Source organism: Pelodiscus sinensis, chromosome 6 (assembly GCF_049634645.1).
Source record: "Pelodiscus sinensis isolate JC-2024 chromosome 6, ASM4963464v1, whole genome shotgun sequence".
Classification (NCBI taxonomy): domain Eukaryota; kingdom Metazoa; phylum Chordata; order Testudines; family Trionychidae; genus Pelodiscus; species Pelodiscus sinensis.
This window is the reverse complement of record NC_134716.1, coordinates 125453245-125479984: the sequence shown is the minus strand read 5'-3', so window position 1 is coordinate 125479984 and position 26740 is coordinate 125453245. Positions and strand designations below refer to the sequence as shown.

The window sequence follows — 26740 nt, the reverse complement described above, 5'->3', positions numbered from 1 at the left end:
GACTTGTCTCACCAGGGTTTGGGACAAGGGAAGAGGCAAGTTGCACAGATCTTCAAAAGCAGAAACCAACTCTGGATAGCTTTCGGAGTTAGTTTGAAGGGCTTCCTTTGGCTGGTTGGGCTGCCAAAGTGGACTCTGCGGATGGGAATGGGTCATGTGAGTGAAAGCGTAGAGCGGGGAGCAGATGTCAAGGTTTATGAGAGCCAGCTCTGCCATGGACAAGCGGAGAATGAATCTCTTAGGATGTGTCTTCACTGAGATGGCAGGCCAGTAGGACGTGAATTAGCTGGCCCAGGTTTTATAACCCAGGACTTGAGCATCCACACTCATTTGTAAACCCAGGTTAGGAATCGCTGACTCCTGGGTCCCAGCTGGAGGCTCCAGCTGGATTGTGTAGGTCCAAGTTTAACCAGCCACATCTCAGACTTCCTTATTCCCTCCCAAAATGTGTTCATTCTGGCTCTTGGTGCATTGTTCGGTGTGGGATAACATCACCATCTACCACACTAAGGGTATGTCTACACTAGCTCGTTAGTTCGAGCTAGGTAGGCAAATGAGGGCAACCGGAGTTGCAAATGAAGCCCGGGATTTAAATATCCCGGGCTTCATTTGCATCTTCCCAGGCGCCGCCATTTTTAAATCCCCCTTAGTCCGAACTCTGTGCCCGCGGCTACACGTGGCACGGAGTAGGTAGTTCGAATTAGGATCTCTAATTCGAACTACTGTTACTCCTTGAGGTGTACCGGTAGTTCGAATTAGAGATCCCAATTTGAACTACCTACTCCGTGCCACGTGTAGCCGTGGGCCCGGAGTTCGGACTAAGGGGGATTTAAAAATGGCGGTGCCCGGGAAGATGCAAATGAAGCCCAGGATTTTTGAATCCCGGGCTTCATTTGCAACTCCGGTTGCCCTCATTTGCCTACCTAGCTCGAACTAACGAGCTAGTGTAGACATACCCTAAGTGTCCAGAGGACAAAGAACACCAGCTTGTGGGATTCTGTTGGTGGACTCCCAGGGCACAAGTCCAGCCGGGCTGTGTCTACAGTACAAAGCAATAGGATGGGAACCGTTGGGTTCTAGCTTGACCCCATGATACCCTGGGACTCTGGGTCTGAGATACAGGTTAGTACAACATATGTGTAGATGGAATGAATGTTAGGCTTGAGGCTGACTTTGAACCCTGGGCTTACATCATCACACTATGGTCTTATTCTGTGCTCCTACACAGATTTTTGCCCACCCACCTATAACCTTCAAGAACATGCTAACTTATGCTTTGAACCATCAGGTTAGGCTGAAACAAGGACACCGTTGCCCTTGACAAGGCTAAGAAAAGACACTCAATCTGCAATAGGGCAGCTACAGAGCTCTCCCAAAACTCCAAGGGTCTGTAAGAACCGGGTTGTATCCATCCTATGTGTCATCCTTCCCATGTGATTTTAGCTGACGTGTGGAAGAATGTTATTAACCATAATGGAGGTCTACCAGATCTCCTCGTTGACTGGTTTGCAATGAGGGTTTCGGGAAGATCACCCGAGTGCTGAGTGACCTGCAGTGCCTTCCCACAATTCCCCCTAAGGGAACGAGTTCTTCTGTAATTGCCGAGGAAAGAATCTTGGAGAGTTTCAGTGCAAAGAACCAAGGTCTATGCCCTCAGGTACATGCAGGGTGAGCGAGAAATAGTGAAGATACAGTTGTGAAGGGAGGCTTAGCGGTGGAGATGCTCGCACCAGGGCTAGGTTAGCCTGAATGCTCTGCGGCAGGCAGCCATCAGATGGGCTAACAGTGTCGCGCAGAAATGCCCTTAACATAGACGTGCCTGAGATTATCGATATGTGAAATGGGTAAGGTTTCCAAATAGGGCTGAGTCCAAACCTTGTGTGCGAGGTGCCACCTCCCAGTGACCATGGGAATAGCTCAAGGTGCTACTAACAGCACCCTCGCTCCCCGCCGGTGAGTGGGGTACATGTGTGGACTACCACCATGTGGAAACATTCTCGAGAAACATCTTTTGTCCAAATTTGTGAACGAAGCAAAATAGAAAACATGTTGCAAAGATGGTGCCAGTCTATGTAGGCTCCTAGTTAGGGGACCCTGGAGCTTCTAGGTTTTGTGGAACCAGGCCAGCTGGCCAGGGACCCCACAGTTGCACCCCCTTGCACAAAGAATCCACAGCTATATGGAATGATCTTTTCTCTGCACAGCTTTCATCTGGCGCCTGAGGCCCAGAAAGGCCCATGATGGCCGGCTTGGCAGATGTGACAAGTGCTGGCAGCCCCTGCGGAAGCTCCTCATCAACTCTGACAATCAGACTTTGTCCACTACCACACAGCCGCTCAGTGGCAGAGCTAGGAAGAACAGCAGGCATCCTGAGAACCTATAGTCCTTGGTCTGCCTCCACCATCTACGGGAAGCCCACATTGCCTATAAACCATTTTCTCAGCCTCAGGGCCAAGGCCATCAGCTCAGGGAACTTAATTTTAAATTACTTTTAACCTTTTAAGATTAAATATTAAAAACAGCCAAATGTTTTATTGAAAGGGTTTGGAACTACAGGCCCCGGAGAGCAGCTCCAGTCCCTCCCACGCAAAGCTTTTAGAGCTCGTAATTTTCCTCCGCCTTCAGGCGACTTGCTAGCCTGGGTGTTATCTAATCCTCCAGCTGTGGGTTTCTCACTTGTATCGGGGACATTGCTCCCTCCCCAGCCCGAAGTGCATTGAAGTCAATGGCAAGCGCCTCTATTGATTTCAGTAGGCTTTGCATTAGGCCCCGGCGATGTCACCGATAGGCAAGGAAGATAAAAGATTCTAGTGCTTCCACCTTGCTGCTGGCACCTTGCCTTAAGTTCAGACCCAGCCTCTCTGTACAGACCTGCCAGCCGGACAGAGATGACACCCCGTATCGCCACACTTGCTTAGAGACAACATTCCAGGAGCTTGAGGCTCTGGGAACCGGAAAAACCATCTTAATTCAGTACAGGTTGAACCTCTCTAGTTCAGCACCCTTGGGACCTGACTGGTGTTGAACCAGAGAATTTGCCAGACTATGGGAGGTCAATATTGTCTGGCAGCATTAGAAGCACTTGCCTTGCTTACTGGGCTCTTAAAAGACATTAAGGGATAAATTAGAGCTAAATAACAGCTCAGAACACTCAGAGCCAGGGCAGGTGGCTGTAAACAAACTTTACAGGCCTGTGGGACACTTGGCCACACCCATAATGAGTGGACATCCAGCTAACTAAAATCACGCCGGACCACGGATGTTGCCGGACCAGAGAGTTCTGGATTGGAGAAGTTCAGTCTGTATTTCATTCCTTGCTGAGGCCCCTTGGAAACAACCACAAGGCTGAAGAGCGGTAGTACAACGATATCCCTGGCTACATCCTAATCTATGGGGAATGAACCTCAGACCGCTGGATCTGAAAGCTTCTAGTGCTTGAGCGGAAGGGACCCCGCTTCCTTAGCTCAAAAGCGGTAGCAATTTCATAAAGTGCTCAGCCCAGACGTGGCACTAGAGGGAGACAGAGCCATGCTGGGTTAACAAGGGCTGCAGCCCTCTTGTGTGTCGTGTGACGAAGCTCCTCCTCAGCCGTGGTGGGTCCTGCACTGTCAGGCAGATGACTTGCCTCAGAGACTCAAAGCAGCCCTCAATTTAGACACCAGCTGGCTGTTTGCTGAGCTACTCTCATCATTGGCCAGCATGGGAAAAAGGCGGGAAACCAAACTTCATAGTTTCTGTGGCCCCTCCAAGTGATACTGGGCAGGACAAAGATCAGTACGGAGGCCAGGTTTTTTCTAGAATTGGTGGTGGGGAGGACTGGGGGACTGGGTCTGTCCTCTACTCCAGGTTCCTGCCCAGGGTCCTTGTAATTGCAGCTGTCTGTAATATCTCTGGTAACAGCTGTGTGACAGCTACAAATATCTGGCCCTCTCCACAGCGTTTCCCAGCACCTTCCTTACCTCAGGTTCTTCCTCCTGGTACCTGCTTTCACTTTCTCCTCTCAGACTCTCCACAGCTTCTTCGCTCCTCAAATGCCTCATGTACTCAGAGGGCTCATCTAGACTATGCCAAAGTTCCGAAAGTTCCAATCTCGCTTTCGAAAGCAAAAGTAGTTGGGGCACCTTTTTTTCAGCAACCCCCCTTTTGCAAAAAGCTGTGTAAACCTCGTTTTTTGAGGAAGAGCGGCTTTTCGAAAAAGGGGAAGGGTGCCGAAAAAATCACGTCCCGATTACTTTCACTTTCGAAAGCTCTAATCGGAAGAAGATATGCAAATTCCGCAGGAATTTGCATATCCTCTCTCGGAACTTCAGGGTAGTCTAGACATACCCTGCGCTACCAAAAAGGGAGCCCTTTTTAACCAGTCTCAACTGGTTCTTCATTGGCCCCAGGTGTTCTGACTCATCTGACTCACTTGATTCTTGATTCTGGAAACCTCCTACTTGGCTCCAGGTGACTTAAATTGGCCTGATTGGTTCTGGCAAGTTCCTGCTGGTTCTAAATTATCCTTTGTTAGTTCACCCTGAGAACTGGAACTTACTCAATCTAAGACTAATACACGTCCCTTCAGCCACTCTCCTACACCCCTATGACCGGACCCCGTCACATTCAGTTTACCTACGAATGAAATGAAACAGGAGTTTAAACTGAACATGGGCCTCAGCCACCCAATTCAGATGTAGATTCAAATTTTCGCCATGTTTGGTTGAATTTGGATCCTGGGTTTTGACTGGGGTGCGGCTCCTGTGTAGTGACCCACTTCGCTTTTCTGTAGCTTTGTCTTCTGCTTCCAAAACTAACTGAAGCTGAAGTTAGCATGGGGCCAGGTGTTGGCCTGACAGCACTGGAACATGATGGGCCAAATTCAGAGATGCTGCACACAGACGTCTAAGTTGGACACACTTTCAATCAAACACCCTTGCCATCAGACTAACACTGATCTCACATCACCTCTGCCGATGTACAAGGGCTTCCCAGCTGGTGTCACACGATGAGGCTCTGGATGATGATGTCAGTCAGAATGGGAGAGAGGACACTGTTTACAGCAGATCTCAAAAGGCAGAGGTTGCGCATTAGCTCTGCAGTCCTCAGACGCTGTGCATCAGCATAGCTCAGGTGGCTTCAGGCTGAAGGATTTGGCCCAGTCAATGCAAGAGAAAGGTGCTCCGTGCACACAGATGTTAATAGTAACTTTGGCTGGCAGCTCAGGGCAAGAAATTGAGGCAAAGAGATTGCCTCGATATTAATTTGGTCATTTCCATATCTCTACGGGAAAAGTCCTGCTTAGCTACAAGATGATCCTGGCCAAGATGACACAAGGTGACCATGGCAGATGACCTTCCAAAAACCTGGAGACATAAAGCAAGCCAATGACCTACTTTACGACCATAAATATAAATTTAACGAAGGCAGCACTTATTCATGAGGCAGAAGTCAAGAAACGACTCCCAAGTCCTTCAAAGAAAGTAAATCCATTAATGTCACTTTCTGAATGTTCTACCCAATGCCAAACATCCCCCCCCCAAAAAAACCCCACGCAACAAAACAAAAAAAACAGCAACCCCAAAGCAACCGCAGAGATGAATTCCCAAAGTCAGCACGAAATCCCAATACTTTAAAATTAATGTCAGGAAATTTTCATACTGCTGTAATGTTATCGGCTTTTTAAAGGGACACAGCTGCTTTCAGATCTGATATTTAGCTTCACTAGGAACAAGTGGCTCACAGAACCTCTAGGCTGCATCTAGATTTGCATGATTTTCCGGAAATGCCGGAAATGATCGGAACAGAGCGTCTAGATTGGCACGGACACTTTTCCACAAAAGCACTTTTTGTGGAAAAGTGTCTGTGCCAATCTAGACGCACTTTTCCACAAAAAAGCCCCGATGGCCATTTTCGCGATCGGGGCTTTTTTGCGGAAAACAAATCTGAGCTGTCTACACTGGCTCTTTTGCGCAAAAGCTTTGCGCAAAAGGGACTTTTGCCTGAATGGGAGCAGAATAGTATTTCTGCAAGAAGCACTGATTTCTTACAGTAGGAAGTCAGTGCTTTTGCAGAAATTCAAGCGGCCAGTGTAGGCAGCTGGCAAGTTTTTCCAGAAAAGCGGCTGATTTTCCGGAAAAACTGGCCAGTCTAGACACAGCCAATATGTTTTCTTAACAAGAAATTAAGGGAAAACTGTACTTTGAAAAAGATGTAATAAATGCCCCATTTCTCCTGGAGAAACATAACAGATGCAGGTTAGCCAGTGTTTGGAAACTAAAAGGTTAAACTGAATACATAGAAAAAAGGCTGCCTTCTGTTCTCCGAGGATGCATCTACACAACACGCTAAACTCGATATAAGATACGCTTAAGATACGCGAAATGAGATATAGCTTATTTTGGAATTTGGCACATCTACACAGTGCCAAATTTCAAAATAACATACTATTTTGAGCCATCCCTTAACCTTCATGGAACAAGGGTTACCGGGATGCTGAAATAGCATGCCCGTTATTTTGAAAAATATTTGGAAATAACGGGCAGCAAGTGTAGACACGGGGTAGCTATTTCAAGCTATCCCAAAATAGCCGTGCAGTGTAGATATACCTCTATATATCAGAGTAACTCAGTAGGAGCTGAACTGAAGTCACTAGAGAGTTACACTGGGGTAGATGAGATGATGAAGATTAAGTCCTGGTCCAGCTCTCACTGAAGTAAAAGGAAGTTGCTCCACTCTTTGCAGTAGGCTTTGGATTGGACTCTGATGCCCAGTGCTATAGTTTTACTGTCTGAGCTCAGGTTTAAATACATGCAGCGTACAGGCAGCCAAGTGAATGTTATTGCTGACATCCATTCAGTTTGATTTAAGCGGGGTCTTTGAACCTGTTAGGTGCTGGGCAAGGAATTGGTTTTTTCAGTCCTGGGACTGAATTGAAAAATCTGAAAAAAAGTTCAAAATGAAACTTTTTTTTTTGTTTTTTCCTCAATATGAAAAACAAAACTGAAAACAAAAATTGACTTGAGAGGGACGAGACATTGTTTCACCCCAAATGACCCACTCCCTTTGCTTCATTTGGGGTGTTTTTTGTTTGCTTTTTGCCACCCTTTTCTGGGAGGTTGATATAAATTAGCTACATATCTAAATGAAGTGGAAAAGTCAAAATGTTTCATTTCCATAGGGCTAAACTGAATTGTTTTGATTTTCTAAATAAATCCCATTCTGTTTTGGGTTGAAACTATTTGCTGGATTCGATCTGAATTGACGAAGCATTCTGTTGCCCTGAAAAATTCATTTTTTTCAATGAATTTACTATTTGTCAAGAAAGAATTCCCCCAGCTTCATTGCTGAGCACCCAACCAGAGCCAGCGATTTCACTTTGGTGGAAGTGTGCAAGGCAACTTACTCTCTGATCTCTCCATTCTCTGCCTTACATCCATTTTCCTGTGTTTTGCACTATCAATCCTTATCTATATTATGAGGTATTATTGCCTCAGGCCATAGCTTTGGGACCCTTTATACAGCTCTGTAGGAATCTGACTAAATCATGTCTATACTAACAGGAAGATCGACGCTGCGGCAGTTGATCTTCCGGCATTTGATTTAGCGGGTCTAGCAAAGACCTGCTAAATCAAATGCTGAGGGTGCTCCTGTCAATCACAGTATTCCTCGCTATCATGAGGAGTAAGGGAAGTCAACGGGAGTGTTTCTTTCTGTGGAAATAGCAGCAAAGTTTGGCTTAAGGAATGATGACTCCAGCTATGTTCTAGAGGGGGTGACTACTGTGTGTATTAGGGGTTGGGAACAGAAGAGTGTAGGGAGGTAGGCTCAGAAAAGCCAGCCGCAATGTTATCTGTTTGGTTTTTTTTAGTTTAGAAGGAAATAAAATAATACCAAAAGGCAAACCCTCTGCAAGGTCAGGATCAAACTAAATAAATAAATAAATGAGTGGGAGGACTCCAGTCACCTTCTTCTTAAATCCAATTTAAATCACTCTCTGCAGCCCTAATCTATATCCATAATTATATCATTTCGTACAACAAGCTTGCGCAAGACCTTAAGAAATTTATGTAGATTAAAATTCATGGGTGCCATAGTACGGATTCCATATTATTAAGATTGATTAGGACAGCTGATGCTGTGATTAAAGAAGCCAGCGTTTACTGTTGTAATTAATTAGGTATTCAGACACAACAATAACTGCAATAACAGAAAGAATGTGCTGATCGGGCAGGAAAACAGCGACCGATCCTGGGCTTTATGTTCGCGTTTAGCTTTAGAGGGGCCGGGTGCCGTGCTGTTCAAGCCATGGCGCCCCATCGTCCCTGCCCTCCACAATGAAACACTTCTCAGGAGACCCAGGGAACCTGGTCTTTCGGTTTCTCTCCTGCAAAGCTGAGAATCCCCGTGTCTAGCCACAGGGCCATGGCCAGAGCTCTACATTTCATGTATATTCAGAGTAGATGAGCAAAGGGGGAAGAGGCCCCCTCGCTCTAAATTAATAGAACTTGCCTCTGGGGTCATCTTCTTTACTCTCTGTTCGTATTAGGACAAACCCTACAGCTATGTCTACACCGGTGGGTTCTTGCGCAAGAATAGCCCTTCTTCTGCAGAACGTCCACACTGCCCACCCGGTCTTGCACAAGAGGATTTACAGTACGGCGTGGGAAGAGAGGGCTTCTTGTGCAAGAGCTACGCTCTTTTCTAACAGGTGTAAGCCCTCTTGCACAGAAGCTGTTGCGCAAGAGGGCAGTGTGGACACGCGGCAGGGGATTCTTGCGCAAGAAAGCCCTATGGCTAAAACGGCCATCAGAGCTTTCTTGTGCAAGAGAGCATCCACACTGCCATGAATGCTCTTGCGCAAAAGCACAGGGCAGTGTCGATGTGGACTTGTGCGACAGTTCTTGCACAGGAACTCTTGTGCAAGATGTTCTTGCGCAAGAACCGGCCAGTGTAGACATAGCCTACGTGTCCCAGCTGAGATCAAGGCTCTTCTGTGAGGTGCAAGCACATCGGGAGCCCCAAAGCGCTGCCAGGATAAACAAACACAAGGGAAACAGAGACATGGGTATCTGAAGAGTCTTATCCAAGGTCACCCAGCAAAGCCATGTCTAGGATCCAAGTCTCCTGACCTGTTCTCATTGATTCAAGAGATACTTGTATTGCAGGAGCTCCTAGAGGCTAACAAGTTGGAGGCCCTCTTGCGCAAGGTGCTGTACAAACCAAGAGCCATCGCCAGGGTGTGTCCCCACCCAGCCCCCGGCAGTGAGCCTTGGAGCGTGGGCCAACGGACGCGGACTAGCGGGGCTTGTGCTACAGTGAGAACGATGGCATGGTGGGTCGGGCAGGAGCTTGGGTTCTGAAGACTTGGGAGGTGGGGATCCCTTCAGAGCCCAAGCTCCAACTGGAAGCTCTGTCCACACAGCTGTTTTTAGCATGAGTCCGGCGAGTCGTGGGCCCCCTGCGGAGAGCTGCTGCTGGCTGCAGCCACACACCTAAGGAGTTGACGGGGGGATGAGACACGTGGCAGGCCTGGGCACAGGGTGGGAGAGAAAGAATCAGACGTCCCAGGATGGGTGCAGATCTGAACCCATCAGGAGCTGTGAGCACAGCTTGCCACCTGCCTAGCCTTTATTAGGCAGCAACTTCCTGGCTATGTCTACACTAGTGGCTTCTTGCGCAAGAAAATTTTGCACAAGGGTTCTTGTGCAAGAACTCTTGTGCAAGAAAACGTCCACACTGCCATGTGCCAGCTGTGCTTTTGCACAAGAGCATCCATAGCAGTGTGGACGCTCTCTTGCGCAAGAAAGATCTGATGGCCATTTTAGCCCCAGGACTTTCTTGTGCAAGAAATCCCTGCCGAGCATCCACACTGCCCTCTTGCGCAAGAGCTCCTGTGCAAGAGGGCTTACACCTGTTAAAAAAGAGCGTAGCTCTTGTGCAAGGAGCCCTCTCTTACCACACTGTAAATTTCCTTGTGCAAGAGTGGGCGGGCCGTGTGGACGGTCTGCGGATTCTTGCGCAAGAACTGCCATACTTGCGCAAGAAGCCGCGAGTGTAGACATAGCCTGTGTGCATCATGGAAGACGAGAGTGCCGATGTGGGACTGGCGGGAGGGCAAGGTGGGGGCTCTTTCCAGACTCTAACCGGGGGCGTGTATGGGGTGGCGTGGAGAGGAGCACCTGGGAGCCCAGAGGGGAAGTGTAGAAGGCAGAGCCCAGTGGGGAATCAGCCGTGCAATGGGATACACGAGTGGATGTGTGGAACCACACAATAAAGAGCTTTGAAAGCGAGGGTTAGAAGGCTACGTCTACAATGGCAGCATCTTGCGGAAGAACAGTCATTCTTCCGCAAAAACTTGCCGGCTGTCTACACTGCACGAGCATTCTTCCAGAAGTAAATTTACAGTACAGCGTTTTAAAACAGGGCTTCTTCCGGAAGAGTTATTCCTCTCCTCACGAGGAATAAGCCCTCTTGTGCAAGAGCTCTTCCACAAGAGGCCAGTGTAGACAGGCAGCATAGAATCATAGAATAATAGGACTGGAAGGGACCTCGAGAGGTCATCGAGTCCAGCCCCCCGCCCTCAAGGCAGGACCAACTCCGTCTACACCATCCCTGACAGATGTCTATCTAACCTGTTCTTAAATATCTCCAGAGAGGGAGATTCCACCACCTCCCTTGGCAATTTATTCCAATATTTGACCACCCTGACAGTTAGAAATGTTTTCCTAATGTCCAATCTAAACCTCCCCTGCTGCACTTTAAGCCCATTACTCCTTGTCCTGTCCTCAGTAACCAAGAGGAACAAATTTTCTCCTTCCTCCTTGTGACACCCTTTTAGATATTTGAAAACTGCTCTCATGTCCCCCCTTAATCTTCTTTTTTCCAAACATGAATTTCTTGCGCAAGAAGCCCCTATGGTTCAAATGGCCATCAGAGCTTTCTTGCGCAAGAGAGCGTCCACTCCATGCCAGTGGAGATGTGCTCGTGTGGAAGAATTTTTGCACAAGAACTCTTCCGCAAAAGAGTTCTTGCGCTAGAAGCTGCCAGTGTAGACAACGCCGAAGTGTGTGTTTCATGACGTGGAAGATGGGGGAGCTAGCGGCAGGACTTAAAGAGGGCAGCGACATCGAGTGACGGTCCAGGGAAGTGATTTTATCGACATCTTAAGAACATAAGAATGGCCAGGCTGGGTCAGACCAAAGGTCCATCTCGCCCAGTGTCCTGTCTGCCGACAGCGGCCAATCCCAAGCACCCCATAGGGAGTGAACAGAACAGGGAATCATCCAGTGATCCCTCCCCTGTCATCCATCCCTGGCCCCTGACAAACAGGCTAGGGACACCATTCTTGCCCATCCTGGCTAATAAGCATTAATGGACCTAACTCCTGTGAATATATCTAGTTCTTTTTTGAAAGTCCTGGTCCTCACAACCTCTTGAATGGGCTTGCGAGATGGGTGCAAGATGATCGTGGGTAAAACGCTGGCAGTGTGACCTCCCCTGCATTCTCCTGAGACAGGCCTGAACGTGCCTGTGATCAACGGTGCGGGTGACGGAAGCACAAATAGTGCAAGCCTTGACACCCTGGCCTCCGGGTGGTGATACGGGCAGGCTCACCACAAGCCCCCAAAGAAATCCTGCTGGTGAGTCACACTGGATTTCCACTCTCTTTCCCCCATGCCACGGGGTGGCCTGTGCGCTGGTGACTCTAGTGACTGTGAGGTCAACCCAGGAGGCGTTTTATGTTGCTTTCATTGTGTCATGTGGCTTTCGTGAATTCAGAGACTGACAGATTTCAAGGCCAGAAGGGACCACAGCGATCCCCTAATCCGACCTCCTGTATGTCACAGGCCTAGAACGTCCCCCAAATAATTCCCGGAGCTGAGCTTTTAGAAAAGCTTCCGATCTTGTTTCAAAATTTGTCACTCACGGAGAATCCACCATGACCCTTGCTAAATGGCTCCAAGGTTAATTACCTTCTCTGTCAAAAATGTGTGCTGTATTTCCAGGCGGAAGCCGTCTGGTTTCCACTTCCAGCCAATTGGCTTGACACCCCGAGGCTCACCCCCTAATGAAAGACTGGCAGCCTGTCCTACCTTCTGCCGTATCAGCAGCTATCTCTTTTTTCCAGAGCCATTTGCGAGAGAATAGGAACTGCACTACATTGCTTTAGATCAGGGGTTCCCAGCCTTTTGGAGCATATGGGTCCCTTTTCAAGATATTAAAATTTCACGAACCCCCCCACCCTGCCCCCCGGCCCACCCTGGGGGAGAAAGAAAAGAAAAGAAAAGAAAAGGTGGGCCCGATCCTTATTTTTAAGCTGTCCATAGACCCCTTGCAGTACTGTCATGGACCACCAGGGGTCCGTGGACCACATGTTGGGAACCATGCTCTAGATCGGGGTAGGGAACCTTTATTGGGTTGGGGGGCCGCTGACCCACAGAAAAATCAGTCAGTGGCCCCCGCGTGAGAGAGAAATTTTCCACATTCCCCTCTCACACACCAAAGCCCATTGAGGGGGTCAAGCTAGCAGATTTTGTGTGCTCCAGCTCTGCAGTGGGACAACAGGGAGATGGGAGGGGGGGGCGGGGCTGGAGCACCAGCATGGGCATCCCAGAGCTGGGGAGGGGGCCACATTTGGCCCCCGGCCCTTAGGTTCCCCACCTCTGCTCTAGACCATGGGATGTAACATCAGTCCAGTTCAGGGGTGTGAAACCATATTGCCTTCTACTGGCTGGAGGTCCATTCAGCACGTGGGTGGAGAGTTTCAAAGCTGCCTTAGGCATTAAGGTGTAGAAATCCGAGCACATGATGGTTTTAAAAACCTTCCCTTCACCACTAATGCGTCCGTCTGTCACAAGGAGACCAGAGGAACCCATGTATTCACGCACCTTATGCCCTGGTGTAATAATATCTGTACACACTATGCCTTGTGAAATAGCACCTGAAAACTAACAGCACACTACTCAGCTATATCATGGAGAAATACATGTAACAAGATTACATGTGAAGCTGTAAACGCTCTCTGGCTACATTTACACTGGCATGATTTTCTGGAAATGCTTAAAACGAAAAAGTTTTCCGATAAAAGCATTTTCGGAAAAGTACGTCTAGATTGGCACGATGCTTTTCCGCAAAAGCACTTTTTATGGAAAAGCATCCGTGGCCAATCTAGACGCGGTTTTCCGCAAAAAAGCCCCAATCGTCATTTTCACGATCGAGGCTTTTTTGTGGAAAACACGACTGTGCTGTCTACACTGGCCCTTTTCCAGAACAGTTTTCCAGAAAAAGACTTTTGCCCGAACAGGAGCAGCATAGTTTTTCTGGAAAAGCACTGATGATTTTACATTCGATCGTCAGTGCTTTTCTGGAAATTCAAGCAGCCAGTGTAGACAGCTGGCAAGTTTTTCTGGAAAAGCGGCTGATTTTCCAGAATAACTTGCCAGTGTAGACACAGCCTCTGTATAATGTTACTAGAACATGTTTAAGGTCAGACAGCTTAGCCTGGATAAAAAAGATAAACAAGTTAGTTCTAGCAGCAAGAAGTCCTGTGGCACCTTATAGACTAACTGAAGTGTTGGAGCATAAGCTTTCGTGGGCAAAGACCCACCTCGTCAGATGCATGTGGCATTTGTTAGTTCTAGATTTAAAAAAAGTTGTTTTCCCTCAACTGACATAGCAGCAATAAACAAAGCGATCAAGCTAAACCAGAAGGGGTATCCTGAGATTGCACTTAAAAGACAAAAAACTGAGATGACTCCAGCACTCCAGAGAGAGATAGGAGAGCGAATACCCAGGAGACCTTCTTGACTTTTAGGGGGAAAAAATTCCTTTGGGAATAGACGGGACAGAAGGAGAGAGCATCTTTTCCCTACACTTTAAGGAGAGAAAGAAACCAAAGTGATCTGATCACTGTGATGTATTCTGGCAGAAAAAAAAACAGAAAAGAGATGGGGGGGGGGGGGGGGGAAGAGTCATCTTGAACAAAGACCATGTCTTGCTAGTCCACGGTTTAGACTTTTAACGATGTGTTTTCGTTTATTTGTAACCATCTCTGCCTTTATCCCTTGTAGCTGGTAGCACTTGATCCATGCTCTTTTGTTAATAAATGTGTGCTGCTTTCATTAGGGATAAGCAGTGCGGGATAAATTCAGTAACCTGTGTGTGCTTCTAGGAAGCTGACAGGTTGGAATGTTTCACTGTCTCTGGAGAGGCAGCATCTTTCTCTGGGAGGGCCCAGGGAGAAGGTCTGGCCCCTGTAGTAGGATGCTTTTGGGGTGGATCCAGAGCTAAGATTGGCGTGTCCAGAGTGACTCCCATTGGGCAAAGACAGGGTGAGGCTTGTGGATTGCTGACAGGCATTTAGGGTCAGAGGTGTGTACCAAAGCTGCAGCCTAAAAGAGTGTCACAAGGAGAAGGAAGAAAAATTATTCTCCTTAACCTCTGTGGATAGGACAAGAAGCAATGGGCTTAAATTGCAGCAAAGGCAATTTAGGTTGGACATTAGGAAAAACTTCCCAACTATCAGGGTGGTTAAGCACTGGAAAAAGTTGCCTAGGGAGGTTGTGGAATCTCCATCACTGGAGATATTTAAGAGCAGGTTGTATAGACATCTATCAGGGATGAACAAGATGGCGCTTGGTCCTGCCGTGAGGGCAGGGGACTGGACTCGATGACCTCTCGAGGTCCCTTCCAGTTTTAGGATTCTATGGCTCTAGGTGCAAGACACCCAGGGTTACAAGGCAGATGGTGACTGAACCCCTTATTGGTCTGGGTGAACCCCCAGACCTCACATTTGGAGATTCTCCTTTGCCTTAGATGGAGGGAGCATGTTTTTCTACAGACAAAGTTCCTGATTTCTATCTCCATTGGCTCTCATTCAGCTGTAGTGTAAACAAGAACAACGACCTCTAGCGGGCTCAGTAGCAATGTGTCAGAAGGGCTCATCTGAATAATTCACAAGTCTGTAACTTCCCCTTTTGCTCTTCCCCTCTTGCTTTTATTAGAAGCCCTCAGTTCCAGGTAGGCTCAGGGCTGTGTGCATGCTTCTAGGAAGCGGACCGCTTGGAACGCTGTATCACTTTACCATCCAGAAGTGGGGACAAGAGGCCTGTGACAAAATTTCAGAAGCCTCCACCCCATTTTTAACAGGGACACCGCATTTGTGCATGAGGACTCGTGAGTGAACGGGACCTGTCTGGTTTTATCGTATGCCGCGGAGCTATTAGCCACCAAGGAACGGGATAAATGGTAGCTATCTAAGGCCAACTTCTGCTGTCCACGATGAGGTATTAATGCACAATAATCCCACCAGCGGCGCAGGCTGTTAGTGGTGTGTTGGAGAACAGAATCTAGCCAGTGGTTTTCAAACAAAGGGTCGGGACCCAATGCTGGGTCACGGAAGGTGCCTCGTGGGGGTTGCTAGGCAGGTTTCCAGCCTGCCCTGGCCCTGCACATCCCGCTGTGCCCCAGAAGCAGACAGCCGCTGGTCCTGCTCCTAGGTAGGGCTGGAAGGGGTTCTCTGCACGGCCTCCACCCGGTGCGTCGGCTCTGGGGACCAGTGCCTGTGGGTGAAAGTAGTGTGCAGAGCCACTTCTGTGTTTCTGGCTAGGAACCAGACCTGCTGCTGGCTGCTTCCGGGGCGCGGTGCCAGGACGGGCAGGAAGCTGCCTTAGGACCCAGCTGCACTGCTAACTGGGAGCTGACAGAGGAAAGCCAAGGCCCAAACCCTGAGCACCTCCCCCTTCCTCCATCCCTGAGCCCCCCTCCTACTCGGCAAACACTTCGGCTGTGTCTAGACTGGCAAGTTTTTCCGCAAAATCATCTGATTTTGTGGAAAAACTTGCCAGCTGTCTACACTGGCCGCTTGAATTTCCGGAAAAGCACTGACGATCTCCTGTAAAATCATCGGTGCTTTTCCGGAAATACTATGCTGCTCCCGTTTGGGCAAAAGTCTTTTTCCGAAAGACTTTTGCGCAAAAGGGCCAGTGTAGAAAGCACAGTACCGTTTTCCGAAAAAAAGCCCTGATCGCAAAAACGGCGATTGGAGTTTTTTTTGCGGAAAACCATGTCTAGATTGGCAGGATGCTTTTCCGCAAAAGCACTTTTTGTGGAAAAGCATCCTGCCAATCTAGATGTGCTTTTCTGAAAATGCTTTTAAAGGAAAACTTTTCCGTTAAAAGCATTTCCGGAAAATCATGCCAGTGTAGACGTAGCCTTCCTCTCCATTCCACTGCAGAGCCTGCATCCTCAGATGGGGCCTGTATCCATCATGAAACGCACCTGCTCCAGCTCGGAGCTTCCTCACACCCTGAACCCTCTGCTCTGCTCCCAGCCTAGAGCCCCCTATTATACACCAAAACTCTCATCCTATCCCACCCCAGAGCTGGCAAACCCACATGGAGCCCTCTCCTCCCCACCACACCAGCCCCATCCTGCCCCCACCATAGCCTTCACTCTAGTCAAAAGACGGGGGGCGCGGGCATCACCAATTTTCTTCAACTGGGCCGTGAGCAAGGAAGTTTGAACTCCCCCCCCCCCCGGCCTAGCCTAGAAAGTGGGCAGTGTCTTTTTTATTACATCTCATGCACACCTGTAAATAAAGCCCTGAGCCCTCGGCCCTCCTCTCAGCTGGAACGTGGCTGCGCCGAGTAAGTGCAGCCCGTCACTATTGTGGAGCAGAGCTGGTGAGCAGTCCAGAGTTGCTGTGACGTGCCTCACACTCTCGTGGCACAAAGGATTAGGCATTTGCTCCTTCTATATGCGATGACACCCTGCCATGTTCAATGGGGCTCTGTACTGAGATGCCGACAGGCCAAAGGCCGGCAGATAAAGTAGCATAATTCCCCTAATGGCCTTACTCTAGTGTGAAGGGAAGGAAAATATTTGTGCCCTGGACAGATGAAGAGAGACCCTCGGCCCAGTGAGTTCTGGCCAGGTCTGGCGGGTGTGAAGGCAAGGCCAGCTTGCCTGCGACGGACAGATCAGCAGTCACAACAGCACAGTGCAGTGCCGTGCCGCAGTAGGCTCTGGAGCACAGGACGCTCACTTGACAAGCAGCGACGGGAGCACTCATGTTGCCGAATTTCAAAACCCTCTCAAAGGCGGTGGGTTCAAAAGTTCGCCCTGAACGTGAATGATATTGGGGTCATGTCCTTTGCCTGCCCCGGGGGAGAGGATGTGGGAAAAGAGTAAGAGGGAAAAAAAAGAAAAGATCTCTCTTCAGATGTATGTGTTGCACCTACTGTGACTGGGTGCTTTGGGTTTTGGTTTTGAAGTGCTTAATTCATACAGGAACTGAAAAAATTCAACACACAATAAAGGGAAGAAAATGATATGATGCCATCCTGCCTTTATCTTTCAAAAATTGTGGACTTTTGGTGCAATGTTAGAATAGTTTGTGTATAGAAAGAAAGAAAGAAAGAAAGAAAGAAAGAAAGAAAGAAAGAAAGAAAGAAAGAAAGAAAGAGGGGGTATATAGTGATAGATAAATAGAGAGAGAGAGAAAAAAGGGGGTATATTGAGATAGATAGATAGATAGATAGATAGACAGACAGACAGACAGACAGACATGCAGTCTGTCTATCTAATGGAATTTACATTCATTCTGACACTCCAAACCACATGTATTTAAGTATAGCTGATGATCTATGTTGTGCTATTTTCATGTAAGGTAGGCAAAGGGTCAAATTCTGCCAAATGTTACCATGGTACAAACTCACCATGGAATTATTCAGCATTTACAAAAGAGTAACTGGGAGCTGAATTGGGTCATAAAGCACTGTGTGTGTGTGTGTGTGTGTGTAAATACATAAAGTCTGTGTCTAGACTGCATCCCTTTTCCGTAAGATCCCTTATTCCTTATTTTAAGAGGAATAAGGGATCTTTCGGAAAAGGGTTTATTTTCCGAAAGATCCCCGTCTAGACTGGCGCTTTTTTCCGGCAAAGCTCCGAGCCGGAAAAAAGCAGCAGCCATGTTTATGCAAATGAAGTGGGGGGGGGATTTAAATCCCTGCTTCATTTGCAAGTGCGATGTGTCTAATTTGCATCCCTTTTACAGAAAAGGGATGGAGTCTAGACACAGCCAAATACTAATACGTGTTCTTGGACATTTTTGTGCCAGGCTTATTCTGCAAACTGGAGGCTGGTGGAAGCTGAGAGGGGAGATGTTGTTTGGGGCTGTGTACGTCCCTATTTTTCTCCCTGTGCAATCTATAGATGTAGAAGTGGTGACAAACCCGGTTTTAATATTTAATACCGATTGCGATGTACAGAAGCACAGAGCCCCGAGAGTATAAGGCAGGGCCAATATCAGATATTTCAGAGGAGGGTGCAAAATAGCTCATAATGGAGATAGAATAAGCTGCTGAACGCTGAATGTTTCTTCCTTTCCCCAGGCCATTGGCTCCTATTATAAAGCATGAGAGTTTGTGTCTTTATACATTTTTATCCACTCTAATATAACCGTAGATGTTCTCATTATCCATATAAGCGTCTAATCCTTTTTGAATTCGGCTAAGCTCTTAGTCTCAATAATACAGCATGGCAATGACTACCGTGTTGGAATTGTCCCTGAGCCAGGGATAGGTGCAGAGAAGAAGCTGGAATCACAATAAAAGAAATCAATCCTACTTCGGGAACGCTTGCATCCATGCATGTGCTCTGGGCCCATCTCAAGTTGAGAGAAAAAACATTGAAAATTATAGGCTAGGGTTCGAGCCCTTGAGATCTATAGCAAAACTTCTGGTTGGCTTCAATGAGAACAGAGCTGCACCCAAGCAGATTGGCAATAGCCTGCATCTTCCACAACAAAGAGGAGCCCTCAGCACAGATAGGGGCCAAAGGTTTTCCTAATCCTATTGTTTGCAGGTTGCTTCTCACTAGCTGGGATTGGCCAGGCTGGGAGTGACTTGGGTTTCTAGCCGAGCGTATATTCGTATTTTAAATAGGTGGGAAAAGGAGAAGTCTGTTTCAGGAAAAATAGGGTTTTGGAATGTGATTTCTTTCCATATTGGAATTAAACTCAGATCTGAAATATTTTAATAAAAATCCCTCTCCCACTCCTGATTTGACCAGAATTTCCATACTGATGCTGAGAAATCCTTCCTGATGAAAGTTTCATGGACATAGAATATTAGAACTGGAAGGAACCTTAAGAGGACATCAAGTCCAGTCTCCTGCCCTCATGGCAGGACCAAACACCATCATTTCTGAGGACAGGACAAGGAGTAATGGGCTTAAAGTGCAGCAGGGGAGGTTTAGATTGGACATTAGGAAAAAATTCCTAACTGTCAGGGTGGTCAAACATTGGAATAAATTGCCAAGGGAGGTGGTGGAATCTCCCTCTCTGGAGATATTTAAGAACAGGTTAGATAGACATCTGTCAGGGATGGTCTAGACAGAGCTTGGTCCTGCCTTGAGGGTGGGGGGCTGGACTTGATGACCTCTCGAGGTCCCTTCCAGTCCTATGATTCTATGATTCTATGATCCCTGATAGATGTCTGTCCAACCTGCTCTTAAATATCCCCAATGATGGAGATTCCACAACTTCCCCAAGCAATTTATTTCAGTGTTTAACCACCCTGACAAGAAGTTTTTCCTAATGTCCAACCTAAACTTCCCTTGCTGTGATTTAAGCCCAGTACTTCTCGTCCTATCATCAGAGGTCAAGAAGAACAATTTTTCTCCTTCCTCCTTGTAACATCCTTTTAGGTACTTAAAAGATGCTATCATCTCGCCTGCTCAGTCTTCTCTTTTCTAAACTAAACAAACCCAGTTCTTTCAGTTTTCCCTCAGAGGTCAAGTTTTCTAGACCTTTAATCATATGTTTCCATGAAATGTTTCATTTTTGACAAATGGGCTTTCTCTGACACAAAATGTTTTGTCGAAAAGTTTCGGACCAGATCTAAATGTAAAGGTTTGGATTTTGTAAAAGTGGTTAAGTCCCAGAAAACTATTTTCCCTTATCATGAGCTATGGGTTTTCCCAGGCAAAGTAATTAAAAATCTCTTTTTCTAAGTAGCCAGAGACCAGGGTTAGAGAAGCAGTACAGATTCAGATCGGAAAGGAATTCTCGTCCTGCCACAGCTATCAGGAATAAAACAATATTAATAAAAACCCGCCACAAAGCAGCTCTGAAAGGATTGATCTCAAAGGCCTGATCTTGCCAACCTTCTTTGTTAGGACCAGTTGGACTAGATGGGGAATGGTGGTAGCAGTGGAGCCCTTAACATTAATAATTCAATAGGCATAATCAACTCATTAGTCAAATTACTGAAGTTAAACAAGGGTGAATTTCACTCAGTACAACCAGGAATCGTAACTAAACGTGAGTGGCACGTGCTGAGTCAGGTTTTAGTTGTTTCATAGACTTAAAGAACACTAGAACTGGAAGGGACCTCGAGAGGTCATCAAGTCCAGTCCCCTGCCCCCATGGCAGGACCAAGCACTGTCTAGACCATCCCTGATAGATGTCTTTCTAACCTGCTCTTAAATATCTCCAGAGATAGAGATTTCACAACCTCCCTAGGCAACTTATTCCATTGTTTCACCACCCTGACAGTTAGGAACTTTTTCCTAATGTCCAACCTAAACCTCTTTTGCTGCAATTTAAGCCCATTGCTTCTTGTCCTATCCTCAGATGCCAAGGAGAACAATTTTTCTCCCTCCTCTTTGTGACACCCTTTTAGGCACTTGAAAACTGCTCTCATGTCCCCTCTCAGTCTTCTCCTTTCCAAACTAAACAAGCCCAGTTCTTTCAGTCTTCCTTCATAGGTCATGTTCTCTAGATCTTTCATCATTCTTGTTGCTCTTCTCTGGACCTTCTCCATATTCCTTTGCCTGGATTCACAGACCTTGGGCTTCAGTATGAAGGTTTGAATAAGCCCTCAAATTCATCCAGAATTGGTCGGATGCCAGATTTTGCTCAGTCTCACGTCAAGACCATAACCCAACCTGGAAACCTTCAGTACTTTTTCTAGGGTTTGGGAACAAGATCTGGAGTCAGAGAGATTTCATGCTTTCCCTTCTCCAAACATGACCATGTTAGAACCACATAAATACACAGACCAGCTAAAATTAGCCGCTTGCTGGCTAGATCACCTAACCACACTATTTCAGAACGACGCTGTGTTTCGAAAGGCAGCTTGATTTAGAAAGCTGAGAAACAACCACGAAAAGGGTGTGTGTGTGCATGAGCAAAATCAGAAAAAAAAGAATGAAATGAAACTCCAAACACGTTCATTTGACCCAAAATAAAAACATTTTTTGGATTTTTCAGTCCAGCCACTAAACTGAAATAACTGATGATCTGCTCAGCTCTGTGTCTATCTCCTAAGACTCCCCCCCCTCCGAGCTCCCCCATACATCCATAAAGTTCCCAGTGAGACTACACTCACCTACTACAGGGGGATGGCTGAAATGGAAGGAGTGCTTTTCGCGTTGTGTGAGGCGAGCTTGTTGGCTGAAGTACTGACTGGGTGCTCAACTTTCTAATGGGCTAGATTAATCGCCCAATGCTCCAGGGTAAAATGTTCCTTCACCAGCTGGTGGTTAGCGTTAATTACTAACATTTATTTAAATCATTTTTTTCATAGTCTGTAAAACGGCAAGAAATGTCTTCCCAGCAAACACGCAGCTTGAGGAGGGATGGATGGTTATGGTGAGATAGCCGCACCTCACAGAAATCTGGGCCTCCTGAGACAATGCTGCATCCTTGGTGATTACAGCCTAATCAGCCTGTTGTGCCTAATCAGCTACGTATATATAATTGCACTTAATATCTCCCATTCACCACAGACTGCCAAAATCTGAAGAAAACATCGCCTCATAACTGGCGCCCTTTGTATCCATTGTACCAAATAGGCCGGATATTGAATGCCTATGAAAACTCATCTTATCTCCCAGTCCTACAGGCAGTTTCTCTAGTCCCGAGTTGAGCCATGTTTGTAGTGTGGCACTGGACCTGTTGTGTGGATGCATAAAGGATTTCAGTCTCCAGGGCTGTTAAGTGAGTTGACCAGGGACATGGCCAATAGGTCAGTGAATGGCACCTAACCATCAAGTGACAGGCCTTGTGTAGACCACTGCTGGTTGCAACACAAGAGGCCCAGGGCAGGCAAGCTCTGAGCATCAATACCACCCTGTCCCATCAAGACAGACTCCCCCAGTGTTCTCCTTACACAGTTTCTCTTCTGCCCAGAACTGTATTCCTCGAGGAGACCCAGAAGTGTGGATGGCAAGAACGTAACAGATAACCTGCAACGGAGCCAGCCTCAGCACAGCTACTACAAAATCAGCCAGGAATAAGTCCTCTTTTGGTACACCTGGGAGAGTTGCCAGACATGCACTATGTCAGCTTGACTTAGGCCGCATGTCAGTGCAAGGGGGACACACACATGCATGGGGCCTGCTTACCAGGCAAGATTTCATGACCTTCGTGTCCAGCTGTGATGTTATTGGATTCTGATATCAACATGCAAAGCATTGTTGCAACCACCGTTGTGTGTCTGCACCACATCGTGCACAAGGTGGGCCAAGTGAGGTGTCCGTTGAAAGCTGATGATTGGCTGGTTCTGTTTATACTGCTCACATGTATGTATCCTTTTTATATTTATGAGAATTGGTCTGCACTTGTATTACAGATGTTTGCTTCTGGGAGATTAACAACAGGCTTTGCCTGCCTATTGCGAAAGGCCTGCTAGTCAAGGGAAGAGCAGCACTTCATTGGCAATGCACCTCCAGGGGCACCAATCCACATCTGAGGAACTTTGCTGTGAACATTCAGACCTGCATGCTGCCAAAAAAGCGCCGAGTTTTGTATGGACAGGTGACCTGCTCATGTGATAAACTTCATTTCGAGAGGTACTTTGATACAAGGAGAACAGTGGAATTCCCTTCACATGGGTAAGGGTATAAAGAGGGCCCTGGAGGTTCCTCCGTCTTTGTTTTTGTTCCAGGTCATCAATTCTGCAGCATCTTTGCTATAAATTGAGCCCAGAAGGACTGATGACCTGTCCCTATAAAGGATGTATTCCAGAGACTTATAAAACAGCAGATGATATCATCTCTGCTACAAGAACTTTGCATGGGTGTATGTACTTTAATTTCCTTAACAATTTTACTCTCAACCTTCTTTCTTTCTTTCTTTCTTTCTTTCTTTCTTTCTTTCTTTCTTTCTTTCTTTCTTTCTTTCTTTCTTTCTTTCTTTCTTTCTTTCTTTCTTTCTTTCTTTCTTTCTTTCTTTCTTTCTTTCTTTCTTTCGATTTTAGATTCTAAAGGACTGGCACAGCACGCTCTCAGGGTAAGATCTGAGCTATAAATTGAGCTGGGAATGTGGCTGGTCTTTTGGGATTGGAACAACCTGCTTGGATTTGGTGAGACTGGTTTTCGGAACCTCTCATCTGTGTCAGGAGTGGTGCTGGAGAAGCTAGGATGTCTAGGGGTTAGGGTTCGGTGCCTTATCGTGGCGGACCCCCCAGTCTTGGGCGTTAAGTAGCCTTGTCTTTAAATAATTCACCCTGATTTGACCCTCTCAGCGGTGCCACCAGAAACCTGTTGTATTACATTCATGGCAGAGAGAAACATGCTGGAGCAAGTTATTATTACTCGGAAAGCAAAGATGTATCAGATCAAGTTCTCAATATTAGCCAGTCTCAACAGGAGGAAAACCTACTGGGTCTGAGAGTCAGGGCGGTTTGGCTTACCTGGGTAAGGATGGATGCCATTAGCAAACACGGCTTCTGCTGCGGGCTGTCCATTAGCCTGTGGAGGGAGGCCAGTGAAGCCATTCACCCCGATGGGGGACGGGATGCTAGGCACAGCCGGTGCAGTGATGCCAGGAGGTGTGCTTCCCCCTAGAGGAAGGAAGTAGAGAGACAAAAAACCCTCAGCCTTACGAGGAGGAATTCCGTTGCGAGGGACCCCCTCCAGCAAACCCGGTTACTGGACACCCAAGGGACACCGCGAGGGAACAACATGAGTAAAGCTCACGCCAATCGCACAATGCAACGGACCGTAAGATGGTGCAACAGTGGCTCATTTTGGCGAGCAATGACATGAGAAAGAGGTGCCCCAGCTAGCTTAACCCTGGGAATGGTCTTTTCCTCTAGTGATCAGCCACGTTGGTGTCAATTGAGAGCTGCAGTGGTGTAAAGATCTGGCCTCATTTATTGGCATTTCTTTCCTAAACATGGTTTGGCCCCAAAGGGACTCTGTGCTCCATCTTCATAGAGCAGCTCGTCTCATTCTGGTTTTACTCTCGGAGATGTGAGCCTTCCTAGGACTGTCCAGAGAGTTCAGCTATCACATGCCCTGCCTCTGAACTAGCAGTTTCAAAATACACTGAGTAGATGGCGAGTCCCAGCAGGAAAAAAATAACAGCTCTGGTTTGTAGCATTATAACAGCTCTCCGGACAAGGGCAGCTATTCATTGGTGCAGTTTGACCCAACTCTGACATGCATCTTGTAGTTCTGGCTAAATTCAGGGGCGAGTTTAGCGTGCTCTGTACGTTAGTAAAGTATGTATGCCTGTGATGAACCCAACACCTACGTAAAACCAGGTCAACTCTGCTGAGATTTAATCTCATAATTTAATGCTGTTCTCATCTCTTCTTTCTGTAACCTACACACCTCCTGGCTGTGGTGTTGTCCCATCTTAGTGACACTGAGACCACTTAGGGTGTGTCTAGACTACTGAGTTTTGTCGATAAAAGTGGACTTTTGTCGACAAAACTATACCCCCGTCTACACTACCGCTGAGTTCTGTCGACATAACGTCGACAGAACTCAGCAGTTTTGTCGACGCTGGTAAACCTCATTTTATGAGGCATAACGCCTTTTGTCGACAGAGTTCTGACGACAGAAGGTGTTATTGCCCATAGGGTTGCGTCTAGACTACAGGGTTTTGTCGACAAAGCAGCTTGCTTTGTCGACAGAACTGAATGTGTCTAGATGCTCTATGTTGACAGAAGTTTTGTCGACAGTATCTATCGACAAAACTTCCGTCGACAAAACCCTGTAGTCTAGACGTACCCTCAGGGTGTGTCTAGACTACTGAGTTTTGTCGACAAAAGTGGACTTTTGTCGACAAAACTATACCTGCGTCTACACTACCGCTGAGTTCTGTCGACATAACGTCGACAGAACTCAGCAGTTTTGTCGACGCTGGTAAACCTCATTTTACGAGGCATAACGCCTTTTGTCGACAGAGTTCTGTCGACAGAAGGTGTTATTGCCCATAGGGTTGCGTCTAGACTACAGGGTTTTGTCGACAAAGCAGCTTGCTTTGTCGACAGAACTGAATGTGTCTAGACGCTCTATGTCAATAGAAGTTTTGTCGACATTATCTGTCGACCAAACTTCCGTCGACAAAACCCTGTAGTCTAGACGTACCCTTAGAGAGATTAATGAGTTTGCTCCTCAGCCTTAGCTAAGAGCCATCTGGCTTTTCGCTCATACATTTAGCTTCAGAAGTCCCAGGACCTAAGGAAGTCTGGGAGGAGTCTAAACTTCAGCAGTCAGCCTCTTCCCCAATCACCCGACATGTAACTTCCTCCAGAAAAGGCCATCCAGATTTACTGAGACTCATACCCATTTGCGGTGGGTGAGGTAATATCTTATACTTCTGAAGAAGGGTTCTGTGGGACTCAGAAACTTGTGTCTCTCACCAGCAGAAATTGGCCCAGTGAAAGACATTACCTCACCCACCTGGCCTCTCTATTATCCTGGGACTGACATGGCTACTGCTCCACTGCACACCCTCTTAGTGTGTCATTCACCCCACCCTGTGAGCGGATCCATAGATTCCAAGGTCAGAAGGGGCAATTAGAATATCAAGTCTGGCTCCTGTTTAGCACATGCCAGAGAACATCCCCAAATTAATGCCTTTTGAACTGAAGTGTAAATTTTGAATTAAGCTGTCAATCACAATGTTAAACAATAGAATAGCAATTTAAATGTGTTCAGTATTTTTGGGTGTTTTTCTATATTTTCAAATTATGACACCGAATACAAAGAGTACATCATTAGAAAGATTTGCACTGTAAAATGATAAACAAAAGAAACGGTATTTTCAAGTAACCTCATACAAGTGCAATCTTTATCATGAAAGTGTAACTCACAAATGTAGATTTTTTGTTAAATAACTGCACTCCAGAACAAAAGAATGTAAAACTTTAGAGTAGGGGTGGGCAAGATGCCACCGGATGCGGCCCATGGACATCCTGCCGGGACTGGCACACAACAGCTGCAGTTTTAAGTGCAGGTCTGTTCCATGTACCTCTCTGCTTTGGAGGGAGGAGGAGGTTTTGTGTGACCGCTCTGCCCCCAGCCCAAGCCTCAGCTACTGGTAACAACCAGCTGAGAGATTGGCCTGAGGATGGGGGGAGTGCAAGCCTCTTCCCCCTCCTGGAGCTGAGAGCCACATGGAGGGAACAGCCTGCATTTCCAAGCAGTCTGGGGTGCAGCAGGTAGGGAGCCCAGCCTGCTTTGGGGTGCTGCAGGGCTGCTGGCTGGGAGACGCTTAGGTAAGTGCCTCCCAGCAAGAGCCTAGCTCTGGCACCCCAACCCTTCCCACATCCCAACTGCCTCTTCCAGGTCAGCATCCAAACCCTCTGCACCCCCCTGCCCAGGACACAACTCCCTCCCAGACACTATACCCCTCTACATCCCTCCCCCAGGCCGGAATCCTCTCCTATATCCATACTTTCTCCCGGACCCTGCTCCCCAATCCCCTGACCCAGGTCACAACCCTCTCCTTCACCCA

The 26740-nt window shown here is 47.2% G+C and overlaps 1 protein-coding gene across 13 annotated transcripts in view; it reads right to left on the bottom strand.

Annotated features, from left to right (window-relative positions):
- The window catches only part of CELF4 (CUGBP Elav-like family member 4), a 996171-nt gene that overhangs the window by 101023 nt on the left and 868408 nt on the right, over nt 1–26740 (bottom strand). For all 13 annotated transcript variants that reach the window (XM_075932760.1, XM_075932759.1, XM_075932762.1 and 10 more), the window contains one exon: nt 23682–23831. In XM_075932760.1, the coding sequence (XP_075788875.1) occupies nt 23682–23831 (150 nt within the window). The remainder of the gene's footprint in view (nt 1–23681; nt 23832–26740) is intronic.